This window comes from Vombatus ursinus, unplaced genomic scaffold (genome assembly GCF_900497805.2).
Source record: "Vombatus ursinus unplaced genomic scaffold, bare-nosed wombat genome assembly UNPS02014791.1, whole genome shotgun sequence".
Classification (NCBI taxonomy): Eukaryota; Metazoa; Chordata; class Mammalia; order Diprotodontia; family Vombatidae; genus Vombatus; species Vombatus ursinus.
Window position 1 is genome coordinate 47,908,069 of NW_020954569.1, and position 24,658 is coordinate 47,932,726.

Sequence of the window (24,658 nt, forward strand, 5' to 3'; positions counted from 1 at the left end):
GCCAGGGGATGGCCAGAGAGAACAAGAGGAAGCAGAATCCGTGAACTCAAAGAAATGTTACTAGGAAAAGGTTGGTGTGGGAAGAGTTCAAATCTATTGCCTAAAATTATTTCAGTTTTCCATGTTGCCACTGTCCAATTACCATAGGTAACCTAGAGTTAGCATTTTTGTGTGTACATAGAACATGTGAACATGGCCATGCAGAAGAGATCCAGGTCTCAACCTTTTTAGCACTAGTTCTATACTTTGAAGAAAACACAGATATATCTGAATATATTTTGTACTTAAGACCACGCAGATTTAAGCATTCTTAACACCTGGCATTCTGATACTAAACAGAGCTTAAGTCGTGCAACACTGCAAAAAAGACCACATTTTAAAAATGGCTTCAAACATAATCTGACAACCTAAATGTGTCATATAAAGAAAATTCACTCTTTGGCAGGCCTCTAAACTCAGAACAAACATTTCAAGCCAACCCATGAGTTGGAGGGAATATATTTGAAAACGCTGGACACCACTTTGAAAAAATAGGCACAGCTTTAAAAAAAAAAACACATTAGAAATGGCTATGAGACTATTGTAAGAATGTGCATTCTGTAGCTTTATGAGGCATCAGAGTTGATAAGGCATTTTTAGGAAAAATCACTTGAACACCACTTTGGCCATGACCAGCCCATGGAGGAGAATCCAAAGGTTCACGCTTGATCATCTGGACCATTCCAGGAGCTTTAAAATCACACTGTAGCTTATAAGGCTGATACTCAGTGTGTCCCTTCATATTTGTTGAACTGGGACTGTACAAGTGGTTATAGTATTCTGTGTCTTGTAGGCTATGCATGCGTTCTAGATAGGCACAGTTTGGTGAGTAAAATGGTGGGATCTCTTTACCGGATCTACTGATGGCTCTGTTGTTGGGATGAGTGCTCACAACACACTGTCCATGGTGAGGGGGATAAGCATAATGCTTGGGATTTTCACAAGGAGACAAGTGCTCAGTGAAATCTGGTTCTGTTTTAAAATGCACCCTGTTAGGGAAACTAATAAGATGTCTCTTGACCACACTGCTTTCCCCTAGCCACATCTGGTTTTGTGAAATGGGGTAGCCATCGATTCCATTATCTGAATCGGAATCATTTTCCATTTTGATGGGTATATCTAATGGTAACATTTGATTGTACAGAGTTTCTGGGGGTATCAATGCACTTTGCAATCTGACATTTTCTGAAGCATAGCTTCCCACAGCAAGATGCTGAAAGCCCGGACAAGACTGACAATTCTCCATCCCACCGTGATGAGGATGGCAATCGGACGGAGGGTTTAAACGACTTTGCTCTCCATTACAGAAAGGTCTGATTATTCGGCTGGGGTAGGCACTTAGGGGTGAATTCATAGCTTGAGGATTGGATGAACTTCTGAAGGTAGAAACACTGTTTGTGTTACACGTGTTCTGGGCTCCTGGATAGGGGGGCACGCAAGCACTTAGGGCCTCCTCTTGTAAAAAACATCTGTCAGTTTTACTTGGTTCAAACTTTAGTTTCATGCCATCCTGATCATGTTTTTCTGCTGTCCAATTCAGATGCTTCATGGGTCCCAGTGTTTCAACGGAACAATTATACATTAGTGGTTCTCTTCGTCCTTTCCCACTGGTTGTACTTCCTGACATCTTCAGGTGTTCTTCCTCTTCTCTATTGTTAATAACAGAAAGACATGAACCATGAGACGACAGAAAGGAATTCTGTTGATGATGTTTATTATAAAACTGTCTTTAGATGCAGGTCTCAAAAACCAAGCAACAAAGTTTCCTATAACTGTCTCCAATACCAATAAAACAATCAATGGAAGTTTGTCTAGTACCCATTTTGTTCTATGCACTATGGGATTGAAAAGAAATGTAAGAGATGGTACTTGCCCACAAAGAACTTATAAGTCAAGTTAGGGGTAAGACACCATTTTCTATGACAACTTTTTTTTCATTCTGAATCTGTGATTTCACTAATGTAGGTAACACCCAGGAATGGAAAATCCCTCTGCAGTGTATCCTGACAATTATTCCATGATTTATAGTCTTAGAGAGTTTCCTAGTATACTACCTGGGAAGAGTAATCCAATGGAGTTGTCTCTCACATAGCTATTAAATGTCAGAGGCAGGAACTGAGTGTGGTCTTCCTGACTCCAAGGCCACTGCTCTATCCATTAGGCAGTGCTGCCTCTTACTGACATCACAGCATTATATACTAAAGTAATTAGATGTTAAATGACACACTTTCTTTTTTTCATTCTTTTTTTTTCTTTTTAGGCAATTGGGGTTAAGTGATTTGCCCAGGGTCACACAGCTAGTAAGTGTCAAGTATTTGGTCTGAGGTCAGATTTGAACTCAGGTCCTCCTGACTTCAGGGCTGGTGCTCTATTCACTGTGCCACCTAACTACCCCGACATATTTTCTTCATACCATACTTCATTAGCTTCCCATTTGAAAAGTCACTATGACCCTTTCTTCTAATGTTAACTTCCTTCTACTCTGTATTTATCATGTATATGCCTATTTATTTATTTGTCAGGTTTTTGCCTTTCTTTGTATCTTCAGTACTTAGCATATCTCCTGCTACACAATTAGAACTTAATAAATACTTATTGACTGATTCTAGAACAGTAACAAAGTTGGTGCCAGTATTTATAATGCCCTGTGTGTAGCTGACAAAATTCTTGTTGAATCACTGATTTTGAAATTAGTTAACAGCAAATGTTCATCCTGAGAAATGCTGAAACTAGGTGTGATAACAATCCCATCATCATAAACAAACTGCACATTTTCATAACATCAAACTCACTGAAAAATAGCACATTCCAACTGTTGTAAAAACATTCTATGTGCTGCTTAAAATGGGGAGTGCTCCCTTTGGGGTCATGTTTGAATGATTCACCAAAAATAAGAACTGATTGACAACAATGAAAAAATGAGATTAGGTAAGGAAAAGGTATGAGGAGATACTTAAACTTTATAGGCAAACAACATAGAAAGGCAATATGAAAATTCTAAGTAGATGATGTATTAAAATGTTGAGATCCACAATAATTACAAAAATATCTATTTCAATAATGTAAATAAATGACTTTCTTTTGTATATTTGCAAGCAAGTATTTGCATGCTTGTGCATATTGGTTGATAATACAGCAATCTAAGACAGAATTAAAATTTCATGATATTGATAAATTAGAAACCAATTCAATATACATACCTAAAAATGCACAAAATTTCCAAAATTTGGAAAAGACAATAGCAGGCTTAATATTTTAAAAATTAAATTAATTTAATAATTAATTTTAAAAGTGACAGTTTTTACACAATGATCAGGAACACAGAAGAAGAGAGTCATGATACTAAGTCAAGATCAGAAAACAGAAATCAGAGTTGGGAGATGGAGGGAAAGCATGACATGTTAGGCTCATAGATTGGAAGAAGGCTACGTGCCGAGAGGAAGATCAGAATTTTGGAGGGCCTGTGTACTTCTGCCTCTTAGCTTCCTTCATGACTCAACTCAAGTCTCACAGGTCTTTCCCTGAAATTGTGATTTTACTGGTAGGAGGAACTACTGGATAAGGAAACTCTAAGGGGCAGTTAGTTGGCACAGTGGATAGAGCACCAGCCCTGGAATCAGGAGGACCTGAGTTCAAATCCAGCCTCAGACACATAATGCTCACTAGCTGTGTGACCCTGAGCAAGTCATTTAATCCCGATTGCCTCACCAAAAAAAAAAAAAAAAAAAAGGAAACTATCAGTGTAGGTCAATGCTCTCTCTTCAACTGTACACTGTACAGACTTAGAGTTGGATCTTTGAGACATAAAGTTACTTGGCCAGGGTTAAACAGCCAGCATGCATCAGAGTCAGGACTTGAACCCAGATGTTCCTGGCTTTGAGGCCAGCTCTCTAAGTTATATTATAACTGCCTTTCTCACACTGAGAAAACACTTAAATATGTGTTGAATTGAATGGCCCTGGTTTTTAGCAGCTTGCTTCTTCACAGATTCCTGATGATTACAAATGAATTATGTACAAATGAGTAAATGAAAATGTGCTTGTCTTTTGATAAATGCATTTTAATTTCATTCTAGGGAGTTAGTAATAGATTCATTTACTAAAGGCAGTAATGAAGGCAAAACTTTTTTGTTAAACAAAAACTCCCTTTGGGAAGACAAGTGAATTTGTTAATCCTTCTGCCCTCTCTCTGACTTAGTCAAATTTGGAGATTACTCAATCATTCATTCATTCATCATTGGGTGTTTGGCTTTGAAATATAAATATATGTATAGCTATCCAGTGCAGAGAAACCCCACTGAGATAAGTGTGGATCAGTATACTTAAAGACACCCAAATATACTTACTTTGCCACTGTCTGTGGGTTTAGGAGATAGTCAGAACAACCACTCCTGCAGAGGAGTTGAGTGTTGGCTTGTACCCAGACCCAATGATCATCATTTGCTTGTACTTTGAACACAGAAACACCATTTTCTCCATTATTCTTTACTATAAAAGTTCAGAGGGAAGAAAATGTCATTGCGTGCACACTTTTCTTAACATCGACCTCCCCCTAGTTTAAGCAATCACAAACAAACTGTAATTTCTAGTACTATTTAACTTCTCAAGCTATTCAGAAATATGAAGGTCAAAATATGTAGCTGTAATAATTACTTGCCCACTTCAAAGACTGGAAAGGAAGTCTCTCTGCCCCACAGAAACTTAAATAGAACCATTGTCTTTTCATTCTCCCCACCGCCACCACACAAAAAAATATTCAGTTCTGTGCAATTATTATCCAATAATAAAAAAAGATTATGGAAAACCACAGAGCAGATATGTGCATGATAAAGGAGTCTGTATGTCTACAAGAAGGGTCAAGGTAAATAATTAAAAACATATTTGGTATTTCCTAGAATAACATAAGGATTTGTAAAAATTATACCTCCTTGGAAATGTGCTCTTCCTTGTAGTTCAGATTCACATAGACCTGCAGTAGTTTTTGCTCTGTGAAAAACAGAAAATATCAAAGCATCTTGTTAATAAAGTAAATATCAAATGCAGAAATTCACAACTATGACAATTAAGAAAAAAAGAGTAATATAGTCTTTTTTGACTACATCTTTGGAAGTGATCAAAAAAGCTGCACAATTGGCCATGGAAAAAAACAAGTGACCATGATGATCTCATAAGTGGAATATTCTAACCAAGTCAGCCAAGCTGGATCATAGCATCCTCTCACATAAAGAAGGGTGTAGAATAAGAGTGGTAGAATACATACTGCCTCGCACATAGTAGGTCCTTGTTTGTTTAACACGTTGGGAAACAGGGGCTGGAATAGTCATTGTCTTGGTCCCAGGGAACCCCCGGGTGAGGAAACCTCCTTTTTCCAATATAAGTTGGTACCTTCTCTGTAACTTATACTCTTATAAAGCACTGAGAAAATAAATGTCTTGTCACTTAAGCAGTATGTGTCACAGCTGGTGCTGAACCTTGATTTTCCTGGCTTTGTCCACTACTAGACCAAGTCTCCCTAAAGTGGCACTGCTATCCTGTACTATCCACTGGAGGGCAGTGAAGCTCAACTTTTAGTTTCTTAAGTGGAAGTTTTTTGGAGAATTTCCTTTATTTTGTTTATGAAGTATGGAAAAAAAAATGGGGAGGATAATTTCAATTTCTAATTGCAAAAAGCTACAGAGCAAGGAGGATAGAAGGTAAGATAAAATCAATAATAAAAATGTTAAAGACCTTTTATATAAAAATTAGGAATGGGAAGGAAAGTAAAGATGAAAGATACAAAAAAAAGTATTAACAATTTGCTGAGCACCTTTTTATTAGGGATTTCTTGTTGCTCCTCCTAGCCATATTTCTGCAAAGCAAGTAGAGAGAATTAACTCTGCTGTATGGAGAAAGTAGGGAAGGATAAAAGAAGGGGAAAAGTAAGAGTTTGGGTTACAAAAGCTTACACTAAAAGCAAAAGACAGGAACAAAAAACAAAAAAATAAAAGGAAAAGGATTAAATATTAAAGAGTACAAAAGAAACATAAAGAGTAAACAGTTGAAAATTAATGACATATTTGTATAAAGTGTGTGTGTGTGTGTGTGTGTGTATACACACATATACATACACCTTTCCCCCTATTCTTTGGGATTCCATCAATTTAAGGAACTCAGTGTGGAAATGCTCTCTACCAATGCACATTGACCCATATAAGGCAGACATATATGTACACTTTTTTGTGCACAAGTTTATGTGTACTTTTTAGCATGCTTTCAAATTCATAATTTTATTTGATCATCACGACAACTTTCACAGGTTTGCACAGAAAAATGAAATGTTACTAAACAGGTCAAAGAATGGCTAGCCAAACTGGAAAAATGGCTAGGAAAAATAAGATAAATTGTTTTAATAGGTAAAAAATAAAAGGAAAATGAAGTATGTCTTAAAAAAGGGAGAGAATGGAGGCAAAAGAAAAGCAGAAGTAAGGGACTCTTCTAGAATCACAAAAAAACCTTAATATTCTCAGAGAATGACGTATGATTAAGGGTTAGTCTCTGTGTTGGTATAATACAACCACTCCATTTTCCTGTGTTATGCTGCCATATCTTTTTTTCTCACTTAATAGTATTTTATTTTTCCAATTACATGTAAAAGTGGTTTTCAACATTCATTTTATAAGATTTTGGGTTCCAAACTTCTTTCCCTCCCTAGCTCCTTTGCCCTGTAACTAAGACAACAAGCAGTCTGATATAGGTTATACATGTACAATTGTGTTAAACATATTTCCACATTAGTCATGCTGTGAAAGAAGAATCAGAACAAAAAGGAAAAACCACAAGAAAGAAAAAAAAACTAAAAAAAGTAAAAATAGCGAGCTCTGATCTGCATTCAGACTCCACAGTTCTTTCTCTGGAAGTGGATAGCATTTTCCATCATGATTCTTTTGGAATTATCTTAGATCATTGCATTGCTAAGAAGAGCTAAGTCTATCTTAGATAATCATCGCACAATGTTGCTGCTATTGTGTACAATGTTCTCCTGGTTCTGCTCACTTCACTCAGCATCAGTTCATATAAGTCTTTCCAGGTTTATCTGAAGTCTTCCGGCTCATCATTTTTTGGTAATATATAGAAATGTTGATGATTTATGTGGGTTTATTTCATATTCTGCAACTTTGCTAAAGTTATTAATTATTTCAAGAAGTTTTTTAGTTGATTTTCTAGGATTCTCTAAGTATACCATTATATCATCTGCAAAGAATGATAGTTTTGTTCCTTTGTTGCCTATTCTAATTCCTTCAATTTCTTTTTCTTCTTTTATTGCCAAAGCTAATATTTCTAGTACAATATTGAATAATAGTGGTAGTATAATGGGGATAAGCTAGAAACATTTCCAATAACATCAGGGGTGAGACAGGGATGCCCATTACTACCACTATTATTCAATTTTGTATTAGAAATGTTAGCAGATCCATGGAGAAGGGAAGAATTTATGACCAAACAAGAGACAGAGAACATTATGAAATACAAAATGGATAATTTTGATTATATTAAATTGAAAAGACAGATGCTACTTATAATTTTAAGGAAAACTCCATTTATTCCTATACTGTCTAGTGTTTTTTTTTTAAATAGAAATGGGTGCTGTATTTCGTCAAAAGCTTTTTCTCTATCTATTGAGATAATCATATGATTTCTGTTAGTTTTGTAATTGATATGGTCAATTATGCTGATAATTTTCCTAACACTGAAGCAGTCCTGCATTCCTGGTATAAATCCCGCCTAGTCATAGCGCATCATCCTCATGACAAATTGATATCATCTCTTTGCTAACAGTTTATTTAAAATTTTTGCATCAATATTCATTAGGGACATGAGTCTATAATTTTCTTTCTCTGCTTTGGCTCTTCTTCATTTAGGTATCAGCACCACATCTGTGTCACAAAAGGAATTTGGTAGGACTCCTTTGCCTATTTTTCCAAAAAGTTTATATAGTGTTGGAATTTGTTCATTTTAGGGGCAGCTAGGTGGCCCAGTGGATAGAACACCAGCCCTGGAGTCAGGAGCACCCGAGTTTAAATCTGGCCTCAGACACATTAACACTTACTAGCTGTGTGACCCTGGACAAGTCACTTAACCCCACTGCCTAGTCAAAAAAAAAAAAAGAATTTGTTCATTTGGCAGATGTTTGGTAGAATTCACTTGGTAAATCCATCTGGCCCTGTAGATTTTTTTCTTAAGGAGTTCATTGATGGCTTGTTCAATTTCTTTTTCTAAAATGAGGTTAAGTATTTTATTTCCTCTTCTATTAATCTGGGCAATTTATATTTGTGCAAATATTCACCCATTTCCCTAGACTGTCAGATTTATTGACATGAAGTTAGCTAAAATAACTCCTAATTATTGCTTTAATTTCCTTATTGGTGGTGAATTCATCACCATCAATAATTTCATTTTTGACATTTAATTTGGTTTTCTTCTCTTTTTTTTAATCAAATTAACCAAAAGTTTATCTATTTTATTGGGTTTTTCATAAAACCAGCTTAGTTTTATTTATTAGTTCAATAGTTTTCTTGCTTTCAATTTTATTAATCTCTCCTTTGATTTTCAGAATTTCTAATTTGATATTTAATTGAGGATTTTTAATTTGTTCTTTTTCTAGCTTTTTTATTTGAATGCCCAATTCACTGATCTCCTCTTTCTCTATTTCACTCATTCAAGCATTTAGAGATATAAAATTTCCTCCAAGAACGGCTTTGGCTGCATCCCATAAGTTTTAGTATGTTGTCTCATTATTGTCATTCTCTTTGATGAAATTATTGATTGTTTCTACGATTTGTTGTTTGATCCACTCATTTTCTAGGATTAGATTATTTCATTTCCAATTAAGTTTAATCTATCCTTCTCTATGGCCCTTTATTATATATGATTTTTAAATGCATCATGATCTGAAAAGGATGCATTTAGTATTTCCTGCCTTTCTGCACTTGATTGTGAGGTTTTTTTATGCCGTACTACATGGTCAATTTTTGTGTAGGTGCCATGTACCACTGAGAAAAAGGTATATTCCCTTCTATCTCTATTCAATTTTCTCCAGAGGTCTATTGTATCTAACTTTTCCAAAATTCTATTCACCTTCTTAATTCTTTCTTGTTTCTTTTATGGTTAGATTTATCTAGTTCTGAGAGGGGGAGATTGAGGTCCCCCACTAGTATAGTTTTGCTATTTCTTCCTAACTCACTTAACTTCTCTAAGAATTTGGATGCTATTATTCCATTTGGCACATATATGTTTAGTACTGACATTACTTCATTACTGATACATCTATAGTACCTTTTAGCAAGATGTAGTTTCCTTCCTTGTCTTTTTTAATTGGACCTATTTTTGCTCTTGTTTTGTCTGAGATCAGGATTGCTAACCCTGCTTTTTTTTTTCTTTACTTCAGCTGAAGCATAATATATTCTGCTCCAACCTTTTACCTGTACTCTGTGTTTATCTCTCTGCTTCAAATGTGTTCCTTGTAAACAACATATTTTAGGACTCTGGTTTCTAATTCATTCTGCTATCAGCTTTTGTTTTATGGGAGAATTAATTTCATTCATATTCGCAGTTATAATTACTGTGTATTTCCCTCTATTCTATTTTCCCCCATTTAAACTTTTCTCTCTCCTTTCACCCTGTCCCTCTCTGGACCATGATCTCTCTCAATCTGCCCTCCTTTATATCAGCTTCCCCTCCTTTTTCTTTCCCCTTTCCCCTAATTCCCTATAGGATAAGATAAATTTCTATAACCAACTGAATGCGTATGTTATTCCCTCTTTGAGTCAAATCCAATGAGAGTAAGGTTCAAACAATGCTCACCCTCTCCCTTCTTTCCCTCTACTGTAATAGGTCTTTTGTGCCTCTTCGTGTAATGTAATTTACCCTATTTTGCCTCCCCATTTCCTCTTCTCCCAGTACAAGCCTTTCTTAATCTCCTAATTTTTTTATACCATCACATGAAAGTCAACCCACACTTTCTGTCTATGCATACTCCTTCTAACTGCCCTAACAGAGATATAATTTTCAAGAGTTACAAGTATCATCTTCCTATTCAGGGATATAAAAAGTTTAACTTTATTGAATAACATGTTTTTCTTTCCTATTTACTTTTTTACGCTCCTCTTGAGTCTTGTTTTTGAAGACTGAGATTTTTTGTTCAGCTCTGGTCTTTTCATAAGAAAAGTATGAAAATCATCTATTTCATTGAATATCCCCTGAAAGATTATGCTCAATTTTGCTGGGTAGTTGATTCATGGTTGTAATCCAAGCTGCTTTGCCCTCTGGAATATCATATTCCAACTCCTCTGATACTTTAATGTAGAAGCTGCTAAGTCCTGTATAATACTGACTGTGGCTCCTTGATATTTGAATTGCTGGCTACTTGCAGCATTTTCTCCTTGACCTGATAATTCTGGAATTTGACTACAAATTTCCTTGAAGTTTTCATTTTGGGATCTCTTTCAGGAAGTGACTGGTAGATCCTTTCAATGACTACCCTCTGCTTCAAGGATATCAGGACAGTTTCCCTTGATAATTTCTTGAAAGATGCTGTTTAGGCTCTTTTTTTTTTTTTTTTTTTTTGGATCATGGCTTTTAGGTAGTCCAGTAATTCTTAAATTATCTCTCCCGGATCTATTTTCCATGTCAGCTGTTTCTCCAATGACATATTTCACATTTTCTTCTATTTTTCCATTCTTTTGATTTTGTTGGTCTGATTCTTGATGTCTCATAGAGTCATTAGCTTACACTTGCCCAATTCTAATTTTTAAGGAACTGTTTTCTTCAGTCCATTTTTGTCTTCCTTTTCCAAGCTGTTGACTCTCTCTTGCATAACTCTCATTTCTTTTCTCAATTTTTCTTCTGCCTCTCTTATTTGATTTTTAAAATCCCTTTTGAGCTCTTTCAAAAGAAGGCTTTTTGGTCTAGAGACCAATTCGTTTTCATGTAGGCATTCTGACATTGTTGTCCTCTTCTGAGTTTGTCTTTTTATCTTCCCTGTCACCATAGCAGCTTTCTACGGTCTGGGCTCTTTTCTGTTTTGTACTCATTTTTAGCCTATTTTGTGACTAAATTTTGAAGTGGAGCTCTGCTCCTGGGGCACAGGAAGCATTGTCCCAAGCTTCTTGTGCTGGGGGCCAGGGACCTGGTCACTGGCTTTCTGTGCCAGGGCCTCAGGTGCTGGCAACTTGCCCACTGCACTGAGGCAGCCTGGCCTACTCATACTTGTTTTGCTGGCGGGTTCTGGGGCTGGCAGTTTGCCTTCTGTGCTGGGGCTGGAGGCCTCACAGCTGGCCTACTGTGCCACCAGCCTGCTGAGCAAGGACTGAGCCTCAGTTGCTGCTCTGTGCTGTGGTGAGCCTTCCATTGGCTTGCCCGGACATCACCTGTGCTGGGCTGTGCTCCACTTTTACCCAAGTGAGACAGATCTTTCTTGAAGTCCTTCTAAGTTATCTTAAGCTGGAAAATTGTTTCACTTCTTTTTGTAGGTTCTGTCACTCCAGAATCTATTTAGAAGCTTAATTTAATGTTGTTTCCAAGGGAAACTTGGAAGACCTCAGGCAACTTTCTGGCTTTTCTTCACCATCTTGGCTTTGCCTTCTATATTGCTGTATCTTGTAGTAAAACTGACCAATGACAGTATGGGCTCTATTCTAAGACATCTGTGAATTCTTGAGTTCATTCCCTGAGAGTCCCAGAACTGGAAGGTCACTTGTAAAATAGAGGCAGAGAGGAAATATTAACACCCTCTGAGAACTGTCCTTCCAGGCTCAATATAGCAGGACATGGCCTTGACAGTGCCCCCATTTTGCAATATCAAGTACAGTAACAGCAATATCAAGAAAGAATTGGAAATTGAGGGGATGCCTATCAATTGGTGAATGGCTGAACCAGTTGTGGTATATGATTGTGATGGAATACTACTGTGCCATAAGAAATGATGAGCAATATGGTTTCAGAAAAACCTGCAAAGACTTATATGAACTGACGCAAAGTGAAGTAAGCAGAAGCAGGAGAACACTGTACCCAGTAACAGCAATGTTATAATAATGATCAACTGTAAGAGACTTAGTGGCTCTAATCGATACAATGATCCAAGACAATTCCAAACAACCCATGACAAAAAATGCTTTCCATCCCCAGAGAGAGAACCGAGGAACTCTGAGGGCAGACAGAAGCATGCTTTTTTCATTTTCGTGATTTTTCTTGCTTTTATTTTTGCAACATCACTAATATGGAAATGTGTTTTGCATGACTTTCCATGTATAATTGATATCATATTGCTTGTCTTCACAATGGCTGGGAGGGGGGTTAGAGAGCAAAGAATTTGGAATGTGAATTTTAAAAAGTATACTTAAAAATAAATAAAATCTTAAAAAGGAGGAGGGGCAGAGAAAGATGTCTGGATTCACCTGGGCACATAAGTCTAAAAGACAATGTCAGGAGGTTTCCAAGCTACATGTCTCAAGAGTCAAGGTACAATAAATGCAGATGCACTTGAATTGGGTGAGCTGCCTTGAAGGCAAAAAACCAAATAATCACCAAGGATTTTTCTCTGGTTACTGGTTTCAGATCCTCCCAAGTTTCCAAATTAGTGGTTTTGGAAAATATTTTATGGAGGAAGGAGAGCTAATAATGCAAACAGAAACTTACTGGGATGAGAATTGAGAAACTGGAAGCTACTAAGGAAAAAACTCAGAAGAACATGCCGAAGAAACTAGAAATCCAACACAGGGACTCTGAGTCATCTGTTGAATCACATGAGCAAAGGGGCTAATGGGGTTAGGATTTATGGTGGGAATATTTGTATTAGCTCATATTTACATAGCACACTATGATTTAGAAGTTGTTGGGTTTTTTTGTTTTTCCTCACAACAACCCTCTGTGAGACACGTATTGGCTGTATGAGACTGGACAAGTCTCAGCACCCTGGGTATCTCAGATTACAAATTGCAGAGAAGAGGTAGACGCAGAGGCAGAGGCAGAGGTAGAAGGAGTTTCCTCACCTGGATGGTCCCCATGCCCATGAAATCACAGGTATAGGCCCTTTCCAGAGAACGTTAAAGCTGGAAAGAACCTCAGAGTTCATAGTCAAATCCTCTTGCTTTACAGATGGGAAAACTAAGGCATAGACAGGCAAAACAACTTGTCCAAGGTCACATAGCTAATTAGTGGCAGGGCCAGGGCTAGAACTCCAACTTCCTTGCTCTTAGCCTAATCTTTCTACTTTACTATTCCTGTTACTCTAAGCAGAACAAGTATCACTAAAGAGAATACCTATCCAGTGACATTGTGTTATAAACATGAACTACCTGTGCCTATAAACTTTCCAAAGTGAATATTTAAAAGCTTAAAAATGGCTTAGGATGCTTGACAGGCAGAAATGGCCTACAGTTAATTCCTGCAGAATACAGAGAGGGGAAACGTACTCAGAACAGAGGCAGAGCAGCTCAGAAGATGTTCCTGATTTTTAAGGTAGGTGTCAGGAGCATGACGCCTTCCACAGTCTGTATTCGAGTGAGCCAGGCCTCTGCCAAATTTCCTAGAGATCCTTCAGAGCCAGCGCTTTGGTTGCCTTGGATTACACTGCCATACAACACATATAAGGAATGACTTCAGGTTGTGGCCATTCTCCTTGACCATGGGTGGGGAACCTGTGGCCCCTATGAAGTTTGGATTCAGTCAAAGGGCTGCACTTGAGGTCCTAGAGGGCCACTTGTGGCCTAAAGGCCATAGGTTCTCCACTCCCATCCTTGACCATTCCTTACCATCAGAATAAAACTGATTGTTTTACAACAGGGGAACTGACTTATATTTGTGCTTTAAGAAGCACTTTCCTCAACCAAATCACTTTTTTTTGCAGATGATATGATGAATTACCCAGACAACTTAAAAATTAATTGAAATGAGAACTTCAGTAAAATTGCTTTATATAAAATGAAGCCACATAAATCATTAGCATTCTGTATATTAGGAACCAAATACAGCAGGAAGATAGAGAAAAAGAAATTCCACTTAAAATACCAATAAAATGTGTAAAACACTTGGGAGTAGAGCTACCAAGATACAACCTCGAACTCTATGAATAAAAGAGACACAGCTCAATAGTTGGAGAAGCACTTTCCTCACAAGGGCTCAGTGAGGCTGTTACTACAAATTTTATTCCCATTTTTGTAGAAAAAGAAATTAAGACTCAAGAGGGTTTAACTGACTTGCCCACAGTCACAATGGCTAGTAAGCTGCAGAGGTGGAACTTGACTCTGGGTTTTCAGATTCTAAATTATGTGCTTTGTCAGTTCTACTGTATATTTTAAGGGGAAAGTATGTATGTATATTACATGCGTACATGTACATATATATACAGAGCTAGTTTATATATACACATGTATATTTTTATATGAACATACACGTGTATATGTTTGTGTATTATATATATGTTTATATATACATGTGTTTATATATACACATATGCATGTACACATTCATATATATTTATATACATAAAGTAGAATAATCAATCTGTCCTTGTATGGTAGGGCTAGAAGATCTCATGATAAAATTAGGTAAAATAAATTTACCAACCCCTTTGAGTTCCTCAGGTCCATGTTCTAAACTCAACCTAGATTTTTCCTAACCTTTAATTTATAAATCTGGGGACTGCAGAAGATATTAAAGTAGATTTTCCTAATCAAAGAACCAATGTTCATAGTTGAACACTTTTTTTGTTATTGTTGTTCTGGACTTGTGATTTCATTTACTATAGGGAACTCCCAGTGTGGAAACTCCCTCTACCCAAGAAGATCAGCCTGTCCCAGGCTGTAAGAGATTAAGTGTCTTATCCACAGGTTCATGTAATTAGTGTAGGTCAAAAACATGATTTGAACTCAATTCTTCTTGACTTGTTAGGCCTGCCTAGCTACTACCCTGTGCTGTCTCTGTTTGAAACTGCTATAAGGAAATCCACGTGAAGGAAAAGAAACAAGGGGCTGAGAGATGAAGAAAATCTTCTTGTAAACTGTAGCTGCAAAGGTAAGAAGAAAGTGCTTGGCCCAATATGCTTTAGAGTTTTGGGTTCATAACTAGAATAAAAAGCATGAGCCAAACCTCAAATATGTCTGGGCTCATCTATTTACCTCTCTACATAGTTGGAAAATACTACTTAGATGAATAAGTACTCTATTTCAAATATCAGCCAGGAAATACTTGTCTATATAATGCAGAATTAACCCACAACCATTTAATTTATGGATGTGAATGTTTTTTTTTTAAAGAAAAAATTGAGGCCATTCTGTGTGAGCTTCCTCCCTTCCCTTCTTCCTCACCTCCCATCACTCCGAGAACCTTCTGCCACTGTCTTCTCCTCCACCCCTATCTCACATGATGAAACGGCTGCACTCCTTACCAAGGCTAACCCCTCCATTTGTTCAAGAGATCCCATTCCATCCCATCTTCTCCAACAGATCTCTTCCTCTGTCATTCCCACTGTTTCACTTATCTTCAATCTTTCCCCATCTACTGGTTCATTTTCTACTGCCTACAAATATGCCCATGTCTCTTGTTATCTTGGAAAAAAATCATCCCTGTTAGTCATATCCCTTATGCCTTTTGCAGACAATCTCCTCGAAAAGGCCATCCACAGTTGGGACCTCCACTTTCTCTTCTCAGCCCTTTACAATCCAGCTTCCAACTTCATCATTCCACTGAAAAGCTGCTCCTTCCATTTACTAATGATCTTTTAGTAGCCGAATCCAATGGCCTTTTCTCAGTCTTCATCTTAATTGACCTCTCCGCAGGCTTTAACACGGACAATCACTCTCTCCTCCCTGATACTGTCTTCTCTTTAGGTTTTCTGGACACCACTCTCTCCTGGCTCTCCTCCTCCCTATCTGACTGCTCCTTTTCTGTCTCTTTTGCTGGATCCTCAGCGTTTTGTCCTGGGTTTTCTTCTCTTCTCCTTCTATACTATTTCACTCACTGATCTCATCAGCTCCCATCTCATGCTGATGATTCTCAAACCTACCATCCGGCCCCAGTCTCTCTACTGACTTCCAATCTCACATCTCCAATTGCCTTTCAGACATCTCAAACTGGATGTCCAGTAGATATTGTAAACTCAGTATGTCCAAAACAGTACTCATTATCTTTCCCCTTAAACACTTCTTCCTATTACAACAGAGGGCAACACCATCCTTTCAATCCTCAGGCTCTCCTCCCAGGAGTCACCCTGGATGCCTCACCCTCTCTTACTCCCCACATCCCAGCTGTTGCCACAGCTCATCAATTTCACCTCTGCATCATCTCCTTAATATGCCCCCTTCTCTCAGGCCCTATCACCTGGCACCTGGATTATTGCAATAGATGTGATGGGTCTGTCTGCCTCAAGTCTCTCCCCACTCCAGCCCATCCTCCATTCAGTCCCCAAAGTGATTTTCCTAAACTCCATTGTCTCCCTATTGCCTCTGGGGAAAATACAAAACTGCTGTTTGGTATTCAAAGCCCTTCATAACATAGTCCCCTCTGACCTTTCCAGTCCCCAATATGTACTCTTCATTGCACTGACACCGGCCTCCTGGCTATTCCATGAACAAGACACCCCATCTCTCAGCTCTGGGAATTCTCTCTGGCTGCTCCACATGCCTAGAATGTCCCCCCTCCTCTGCTCCTTCTACTGACCTCCCTGGTTTCCTTTAAGCCCCAACTAAAATCCCACCTTGTACAGAAAGTCTTCTCCAACACCTCTTAACTCCAGTGCCTTCCCTCTGTTAATTATTTCCCATTTATCTCATATATAGCTTGTGTGTGTGTGTGTGTGTGTGTGTGTGTGTGTGTGTGTGTAGTTTGCATGATGTTTCCCTCATTAGATGTAAGTTCCTTGAAGACAGGGACTGGGTTTTGTTTTTTTTTGCCTCTTTTTACATAGTTGGTGCTTAATATTTGTTGATCAATTGATTGGTCTATTTGCATTAATACAAATTATTTAAAAATGGCTATGTGAAATTAATTCATATGGAGTGCTACTGACTACACAGACAGCCACAATTTTCCTGGGGCAGCCTGACAATATTCAGAAATCACTGGGGTCACAGATTCTATGGAGCTTGAAAATTGTTATCAGCCCCTCTACATTAATCAATATACTGTAAACACATTTATCAGCGTCAGAATTTGATGCCAGGCCCTACCCCTGTGGGTGGGGAGGATACACTGTTAATGTGTAATATTTACTTCAGAATGTTTTCTGATTGTTTCTAATGACTGCAAGCTGGTAAACTGCACCCTGGGGAGGGGATGCAGGGGATGTTTGCCATATGAAGTATAATGAGGGTAGTGAAGTGGCTGGATTCAACAGGATGAGAAGAGGGGCAGGTGTTCAATTGCCTATTAATCCCAAGGGAAATCTGCCCTCTCAGCTTCCCACTCTAGGGGTGGGACACTTAGAAGGGATGGGGCAAAAAAAAAAGAGATGGCAGGTCTTCTGTTGGAAGAAGCATGTAATGCTTTAGCAGGGTTAGCCAAGCAGCCAGGGAGGCCTATTCTCAGGTTCTGAGCCACATGGCTGATTCTAGTCTGTGGCAGTAAGGAGAGCTAGGAGCTAAGCTGGTCAAAGGCAGCCACTACTTTCTGACCAGGTGAATTTGGCTTAAAACAGATCAACCAGAAAGAAGGAAGAGACAAGTGGGGAAGAAGGGAAGAAGAGAAGGGAGGAAAGATGACAGGAGAGAGGAAGAGGAGGAAGAAAATGAAGAGAGGCAGGAAGAGGGGGAGAGAGAGAGGGAAGGGAGGGAAGGAGAGAGGGAGAGAGGAAAAGGGAGAAAGGAAGAGGAAGGGAAAAGGGGGGAGGGAAAGCAGGGAGCAGAGCAAGAGCGCTTAAGCACTCAGATTTTCAGATGTGGGGTGAGGGAATTAAAGACACAAAAACACTGGGAGGAGATAACTTGGAAGGCCAGAGCAGGAAGAGCCTTTTTTGTCTAAGAGCTAATAGGAAGGAAAAGGAAGAACTTTTCCAGGCCCATGGCCAACTAGTTGTGGGTGAGGGAGGCACAGACCTGAAGTTCATGAAGGAAAATAGAAGTGGAGGGATTGTAGCATACAGGTACCAATGCCCTGGGTTCCCTAATGCAGACTTGAGTGGTCAAAGAAAGATTCTAGAAGGTGGAGAAATCAATAACCTCATCAAACAACATCTACCAACTAGGGAAAATCAGTTTTAAAAAGAGAATATAGAGATATGGAAGAAAAAGCTTGAGTCATTGGTAGGAATCAGCCTTTAACACAGTACTGGGCACTTAACAATAACACAGCAGGCACTTAATAAGCTCTGTTCTGGACTACTTACATTTAAAAGTTCAACAATTTGTTGTTGTTGTTGTTGTTGTTGTTTTTGGAGGCAATCGGGGTTAACTGACTTGCCCAGGGTCATACAGCTAGTGAGTGTCATGTGTCTGAGGCCAGATTTGAACTCACGTCCTCCTGACTCCAGGAGCAGCAGAAACTTGGAACTCAGGAAATTCAATATGTTTCTTATCCTTTTGGTGTCTCATTTTATCTTATTTGTAAAATCTCAGCAAACTGTGAGTAATTACAGTCCCAAGTGACTATAAATGACAGTAAAATAGCTAGCCTGTAATGAGTGGGATATGGCCTGGCTCCCAGGCTATCCCAGGCTGGTCATTTCACTTCTATTATCCAGCTCAGTGCCCTGCACATGGTGCGTATTTAATACAGTTTGTTGAACTGTAAAGAATAATTTACAGAGAGAAGTATATTGGAACGACTAGCCGCCTCCACAGTTATACAGGCATCACTGGACTCATTTTTGCTGAAAACAGTTATCAACCTTGTTTATTTAATGTAAATGTGTACACTTTATATGTAAATCTGTAATGAAGCCAGGACATAGATGCCAAGAAATGTAGCAATGGATGTCCTGGACATAAAGTGAAGGATAAATGTGAGCAGCAAGAGAAGGGATTGAAAAAGTCAAGGCCCAAAATAGAAGGAGTGCAGTTTGCAAACTGAGGGGCTGGAAACCTGAACAGAACAGTCTGAGGGATCAGGGCCACATTGCTGTTCAAAGTGTTGGAGGTGCCTTCAAGTACAGTTTGGCCTTGCAGAGTTAAGACCTGAAGAAACCGGCCAGAAAGGATACTGCTTCCTTCACAGTGTACAATTGCAGCACCAACTTGGATTCGAGGTAGAAGTAGAAAGGAAATAGGAAGAAAAAAATCAGACAGTGGGCTAGACAAGTAAAAAAAAAAAAAACAACTCAGCCAGAAGAGGACCTCCCCATCCAACTGCACTGTATACCTATGATTTTCTGGCATGAAAACATTTGTACCCTAACATTCTTCCTTGCAACAAAATAGTTTTGCAAACTAGCATGTGTTGGATTGAAAAAACAGTACTAGTGGAGGGAAACTAGCACTAGAAAGAAGTGCGAAGAATGAGGAAAGTCATTCTGCTTAGGGATAGGATGAGGACTGGCTAGTAACTAGGTCATTTTTTTTCAGTCATATCTGACCCTTCATGACCCCATTTGGGGTTTTCTTGGCAAAGATACTAGAGTTGTTTGCCATTTCTCTCTCCAGCTCATTTTACAGATGGGGAAATTGAGGCAAACAGGGTTAAGTGACTTGCCCAGAGTCACACAACTTGTAAGTGTCTGAGGCCAGACTTGAATGCAGGAAAATGAAGTCTTCCTGACTTTCTTCTTGACTCCAGGCCTAGCACTCCACGTACTGTAAGAACTAGCTACCTATCAAGTAAGTAGGTAAGTCTAACCAAACCCAGTGTCTTGTAGGTATCAGCTGATTAATAACGTTCCAGTCAGGCAATGCTTCTGTACCACACTTTACAAGTATGAAGCACAAAAGCAGTGATTATAATTTATTATTTGTTTTCAGTTAAAAGTGGAACCATTGCAGCACTGAGGTCTCCACTGTATTACAGAAAATAAGGATTAGTATCAGAAGACTGTCCCTGGTCTCATGTCCTTTGTCTCTCTTGAATTGCTGACCATATTAGAATTTGGGAGCATCCTTAATCCTCTGAGAAGTCAGGACTTTTGAACAGCTCTTCCCAAGGACAGGCTGGTCTACTGTCGGTACCCTTTAGATTAAATATTAGAAACAAGGACAGAGCACTGGGCTTGGAATCAGGCAGACTCATCTTCATGAGTTCACATCTGGCCTCAAACACTTACTAGCTGTGTGACCCTGGGCAAGTCACTTAACCCTGTTTGCCTCAGTTCCTCATCTGTAAAATGAGCTGGAAAAGGAGACAGCAGACCATTCTGGTATCTTTGCCAAGAAAACCCCAAATGGGGTCACGAAGAGTCAGACACCAATGAAATGACTAAACAACAAGAATCCTACATGGCACATTTCCTAAGGGCTGCTGTAACAAGATTAAAATGTAATTGGGAAATATTTAACAAAATAAGTAAAAGTATAACAAAACATAGCATTATAGTTTAAAACTTAGTCAATATGCAGCCTGCAGGAACCCTTATGTACAGATTAGTGGCTCCCATTTCTATCTGAGTTTGAGACCACTGTAACTAAAAACTATTTCTGTGCTTTTTATTGCTGCAGAATTTCTTCATCTTATTTATGTGAACTGAGCATTTCTTTAGGCAATGTTCTATGAATAGAAGGGGAAACTGCTGGCCACTGACTCTCCATGAACAGAACTGCTTATTAAATAATAACTCAGTCTCTGAGTTATTGAGCTAAACAAGGAGTGTTGTTTTCTTCCTCCCAGCTTACTTAACTTATTCATCTCACAACTACTCAAATTTATCTTTTTGATTTCCTGTTGAAAATGAGAAAGGGCTATACCCCAAATCTTAAGAGACACTGAAAGTTATGTTAATAGGTCAAAACATTTGTTCACAGGGCCATTATGAATTCTTCCACATATTTCAATGCATAATTGCTATTTACTGCTGTTGATCCTAATAAAGAGTAAATTGGCATTTACTTGGCGTCCGTGGAGGCTGCGACATCAGCTTTCTGCTTGGCTCTCAGAAGCACATTTTTCATTTTCATTTCTGTCACAGAAGGGAGCAGGATTGGTACCACCACACAAAACAACGAAAGCTGGGGTGGCAGGAGTGTTCCTGATGGCGTCTTTTTCTTTTGTCCAAACAGAAACTTGAGCTTTCCTTGAAACTGCATTGTCTGTTACATGGGAAAGAAACAAAGAAAAGGTCAGGCAGCATTCAATATGGAGGTCACTACAAGACTGATGCAAAGAACACAATTGTTTAATATTAAATGGCTGGTCAAATCTGTTGTAATTGTTCAATCCTGTCCAACTCTTCATGACCCCATTTGGAGTTTTCTTGGCAAAAATACTGGAGTGGTTTGCCATTTCCTTTTCTAGCTCATTTTACAGATGAGGAAACTGAGGCAAACAGGGTTAAGTGACTTGCCTAGGGTCACATAGCTAACACATGTCTGAGGCTGCATTTGAACTCAGGTCCACTTAACTCCAGACTAGGTGCTCTATCTACTGCTCCACCTAGCTCCCCTAAACAATTTGCTATTAAACAGTTACCTTGAAATGAAGAATGGAAAGGAAGCTCACTGAATTAATTCTGTAGATACCCTGTATCCAGATTCATAGGAAATGGTTGGTCGTCTTTTGTTCTCAAAGAGGACCAAAATGACATCGCTGTGCTAGAGTCAAGTTTCAGTGTGTCCAGGTTTGGCTGATCAAGCCAATATGAACTCGGAATGCTCTAGCACAGGTCAGGCACAAACTGTCCGTGTGAACATTTGGGGTGGATTCTCTTAAATCTACACGTCCTGCATTTCCTGCGAGCTGTTTCAATTCTGCTTTGCTCATAGAACACGGGACCTTCTCTGATGTGGGCACGTTATGCCGAGTGGTCCTGTGCCAGTGTCTCCCATGTCACACCATCAATTCCCCCCCCCAAAAAAATGTTCAACCAAGAAAACAACCTTCATCCAAGTTTGTTTTACTGTGAATATATAGTTTTTGTGATGCATGCTGGCTGATTTCACAGACTTCTCTAAGGATGGCCTTAACGCTTTCAACTTACAAAGAGATGTGTATCTCTAAATCCCTGCTATTTAGGTTAATGACTTGATAAGGACCCTCTCCACTGCTTACAGGATCATAGACACAGAACTGGAAGGTACTTTTGAGGCCATTAAATTCAACCTCCTCATTTTATAGGCCAGGAACCCTAGGCAGAGAAGTTAAGCCAAGTCAGCAAGCATTTTATTAAGTGCCTACTATGTGCCAGGCACTGCATTAGGCACCAGAGGATATAAAGAAAGGCAAAAGAATCTCTGCTCTCAAGGAGTTCATGGTCTAATGAGGGAGATATACACAAACAACACACAGATTTATACACAAGATATACGTATAGTTATGTCTGTATATATATACACAGGTGTAATGCCTCCACCCACTCCCCAAATGCTCATCAAAACTAAACGACTTGATTTTAACTTGTGTTAGGGCTTAGACGGTGGGTGGCATTGAGTCACAGTTTGAAAGAAGAGAAGCCAAGCCTGAGAGAGCTAGGGACAGGCCAGGAAGTCAGAATAAGGAATCGGCTCAGAAATGAGCTGGAAGTGAGCAAGCCTTAGAAGTTCCAGAGGGAGCCAAAGGCGTGGAACCAGGTGGGCAATCACCCAGGTATCAAAGATAAGGGCCAGACCTCAGGCAAAGTCAGGGCATATTCAAACATCAACATGGTTCAATTCCAGCCAGATGAGCAAGCTGGACCAAAATACAATATGGCAGAGCAAGGCAAGTGGCCAAAGGTCCAAGTGATGGACAGGACCTTGGACGTGTGAAGCAACCAAAGTGAGAGGGCAAAGGAAGCAGGAGAACATAAATCAGATACCCAAAGCAAGAGAAGACAGCTTGAACAATTATGTACAAACAAGATATACGCAAGATAAAGTGAGAGAATGAAGTCAGCTTCAAGTCCACAACTTTAAATAGCTCCTGCTGAAATATGTATAACTGTGTGGAAAGCCTGGACCCTACAGAGAGGAAGACAGACACTGACATCTGGCATATATGGCTGAGGGCAGGGTGTAGTAAGTTATGGCCTAAAGTGAAGCCATAATTGGGATGGAGCCTACAGCTGTGGATGGGACCTTCTTCTCAGGACCATTCACCCTGATGATTTAAGCAGAAGTGTTGACCAAGCAAATGAAATAGTTTCAGACCAAATTGGAAATTATTGCCTTATCAGTAGCAAATATCTTTTTTAAAATCAATAGACATTTGAGAAATGTATTAGTTTAATGAATCTGGAATTCAAAAGAGTACAAATTTCTTGGCATTCAAGGCCTTTTACAACCTGGCTAGTATCTGCTTATCTAGTTTTATTTTTCCATGCCATCCCTTCATTTTGTCCCAATTCCAGCCAAACTACATGTATTCCTCATTTACCATAAGCCTTCTGTAAGTTCCTACCTCTGCCCTTTTATATACACCTGTGCCTGGACCCTTCCTTCTCTGGTAGTATAAATCTCAACTAGCTTCCACAGCCCAGTTCAGAAGTTTTTACTCTCCCTCCTTTGATAGTTATTCTTACTACTTCTGCAGTTTTACTTTATATCACATGCTTTATTCCCCCAGTTAGATCATAAACTTCGTAAGGACAATGAAAGTTTCATCCATTTTTGTATCCCCAATACACTGCACAATGCCTTCCACATAGAAGGAGCTTCAGTAGATGTCTGTGGAACTGACTTTGTTGATTAACTACTAGAGTCCAGTCAATTACAATTACAACCAATTAACGATAATAGAAAGATCTATCCACCTTTTATGTTGCTTTAGCTTTAACTAATTATGACACTATGTCTATGCTTGCGATGTTAATAAGTCATTTATTAGTAAATATAAAATTTAGAAACCTAGACAGTTAGAGTCAAAAGGGAACTTAGGAATCATTTAGTTCCACCTCCTTATTTTACACATAAAGAAACCAAGGAGAGGGGAAGTGATTTGCCCAAGGTCATACAGTTAGATAAGTAGCAAACCCAAAATGGGAACAGAATCAAGTGTTTTGTTTTGTTTTGTTTTTTTCCTTTACACCATGGTGTGTGCAATGAGATTTGGGTTACCTAGAGTGACTGACAGACCAAATGAAAAATCCTCAAACATCCCTAGCAGCTTGTAATTGGAGAATAAATACAAAGAGAGCACATTTCAAAAGCCTCACCTCTCAATGTCAGTGCCTTCAGCAAAAAGAAGCTCTTTGATAACGTTCAATGATAAAGGAAAAGCAGATATTTCTTACCAGATTGTACTGTTAACAATCTGTTATCAAATGCTATCGCACATGACACTTACCCTTTCCTTCCATTCACTATACATTTTTGGTGGGAGAGGAGAGAGAAGGAAAAGAAGGAAAGATCTGGGGGAAAGATTTCTTTTTACCCATGTTTTAAAATTATTATGTTTGACTAATATATAAAACCTTTGCAAATTAAAATGCAAAAGGTCAGAAAAAATAGGTTTACAATTATCCAGGTTTGGATTAGCCAATGTTTTAACTAAAGAATAGTGGCTTCTTGTAAGTCAAATAGTGATGGAGCCATAGC

The 24,658-nt window shown here is 38.8% G+C and overlaps 1 protein-coding gene across 1 annotated transcript in view; it reads right to left on the bottom strand.

Annotated features, from left to right (window-relative positions):
• Positions 1-577: 577 nt before the first annotated feature.
• Positions 578-24,658, bottom strand: part of AHRR (aryl-hydrocarbon receptor repressor) — a 255,608-nt gene continuing 231,527 nt past the window's right edge. Inside the window, exons 8-11 of the mRNA XM_027869067.1 lie at positions 21,039-21,238; positions 4,963-5,024; positions 4,385-4,526; positions 578-1,688 (exon numbers count right to left, since the gene is read on the bottom strand). Coding sequence (XP_027724868.1) covers positions 578-1,688; positions 4,385-4,526; positions 4,963-5,024; positions 21,039-21,238 — 1,515 coding nt within the window. The remainder of the gene's footprint in view (positions 1,689-4,384; positions 4,527-4,962; positions 5,025-21,038; positions 21,239-24,658) is intronic.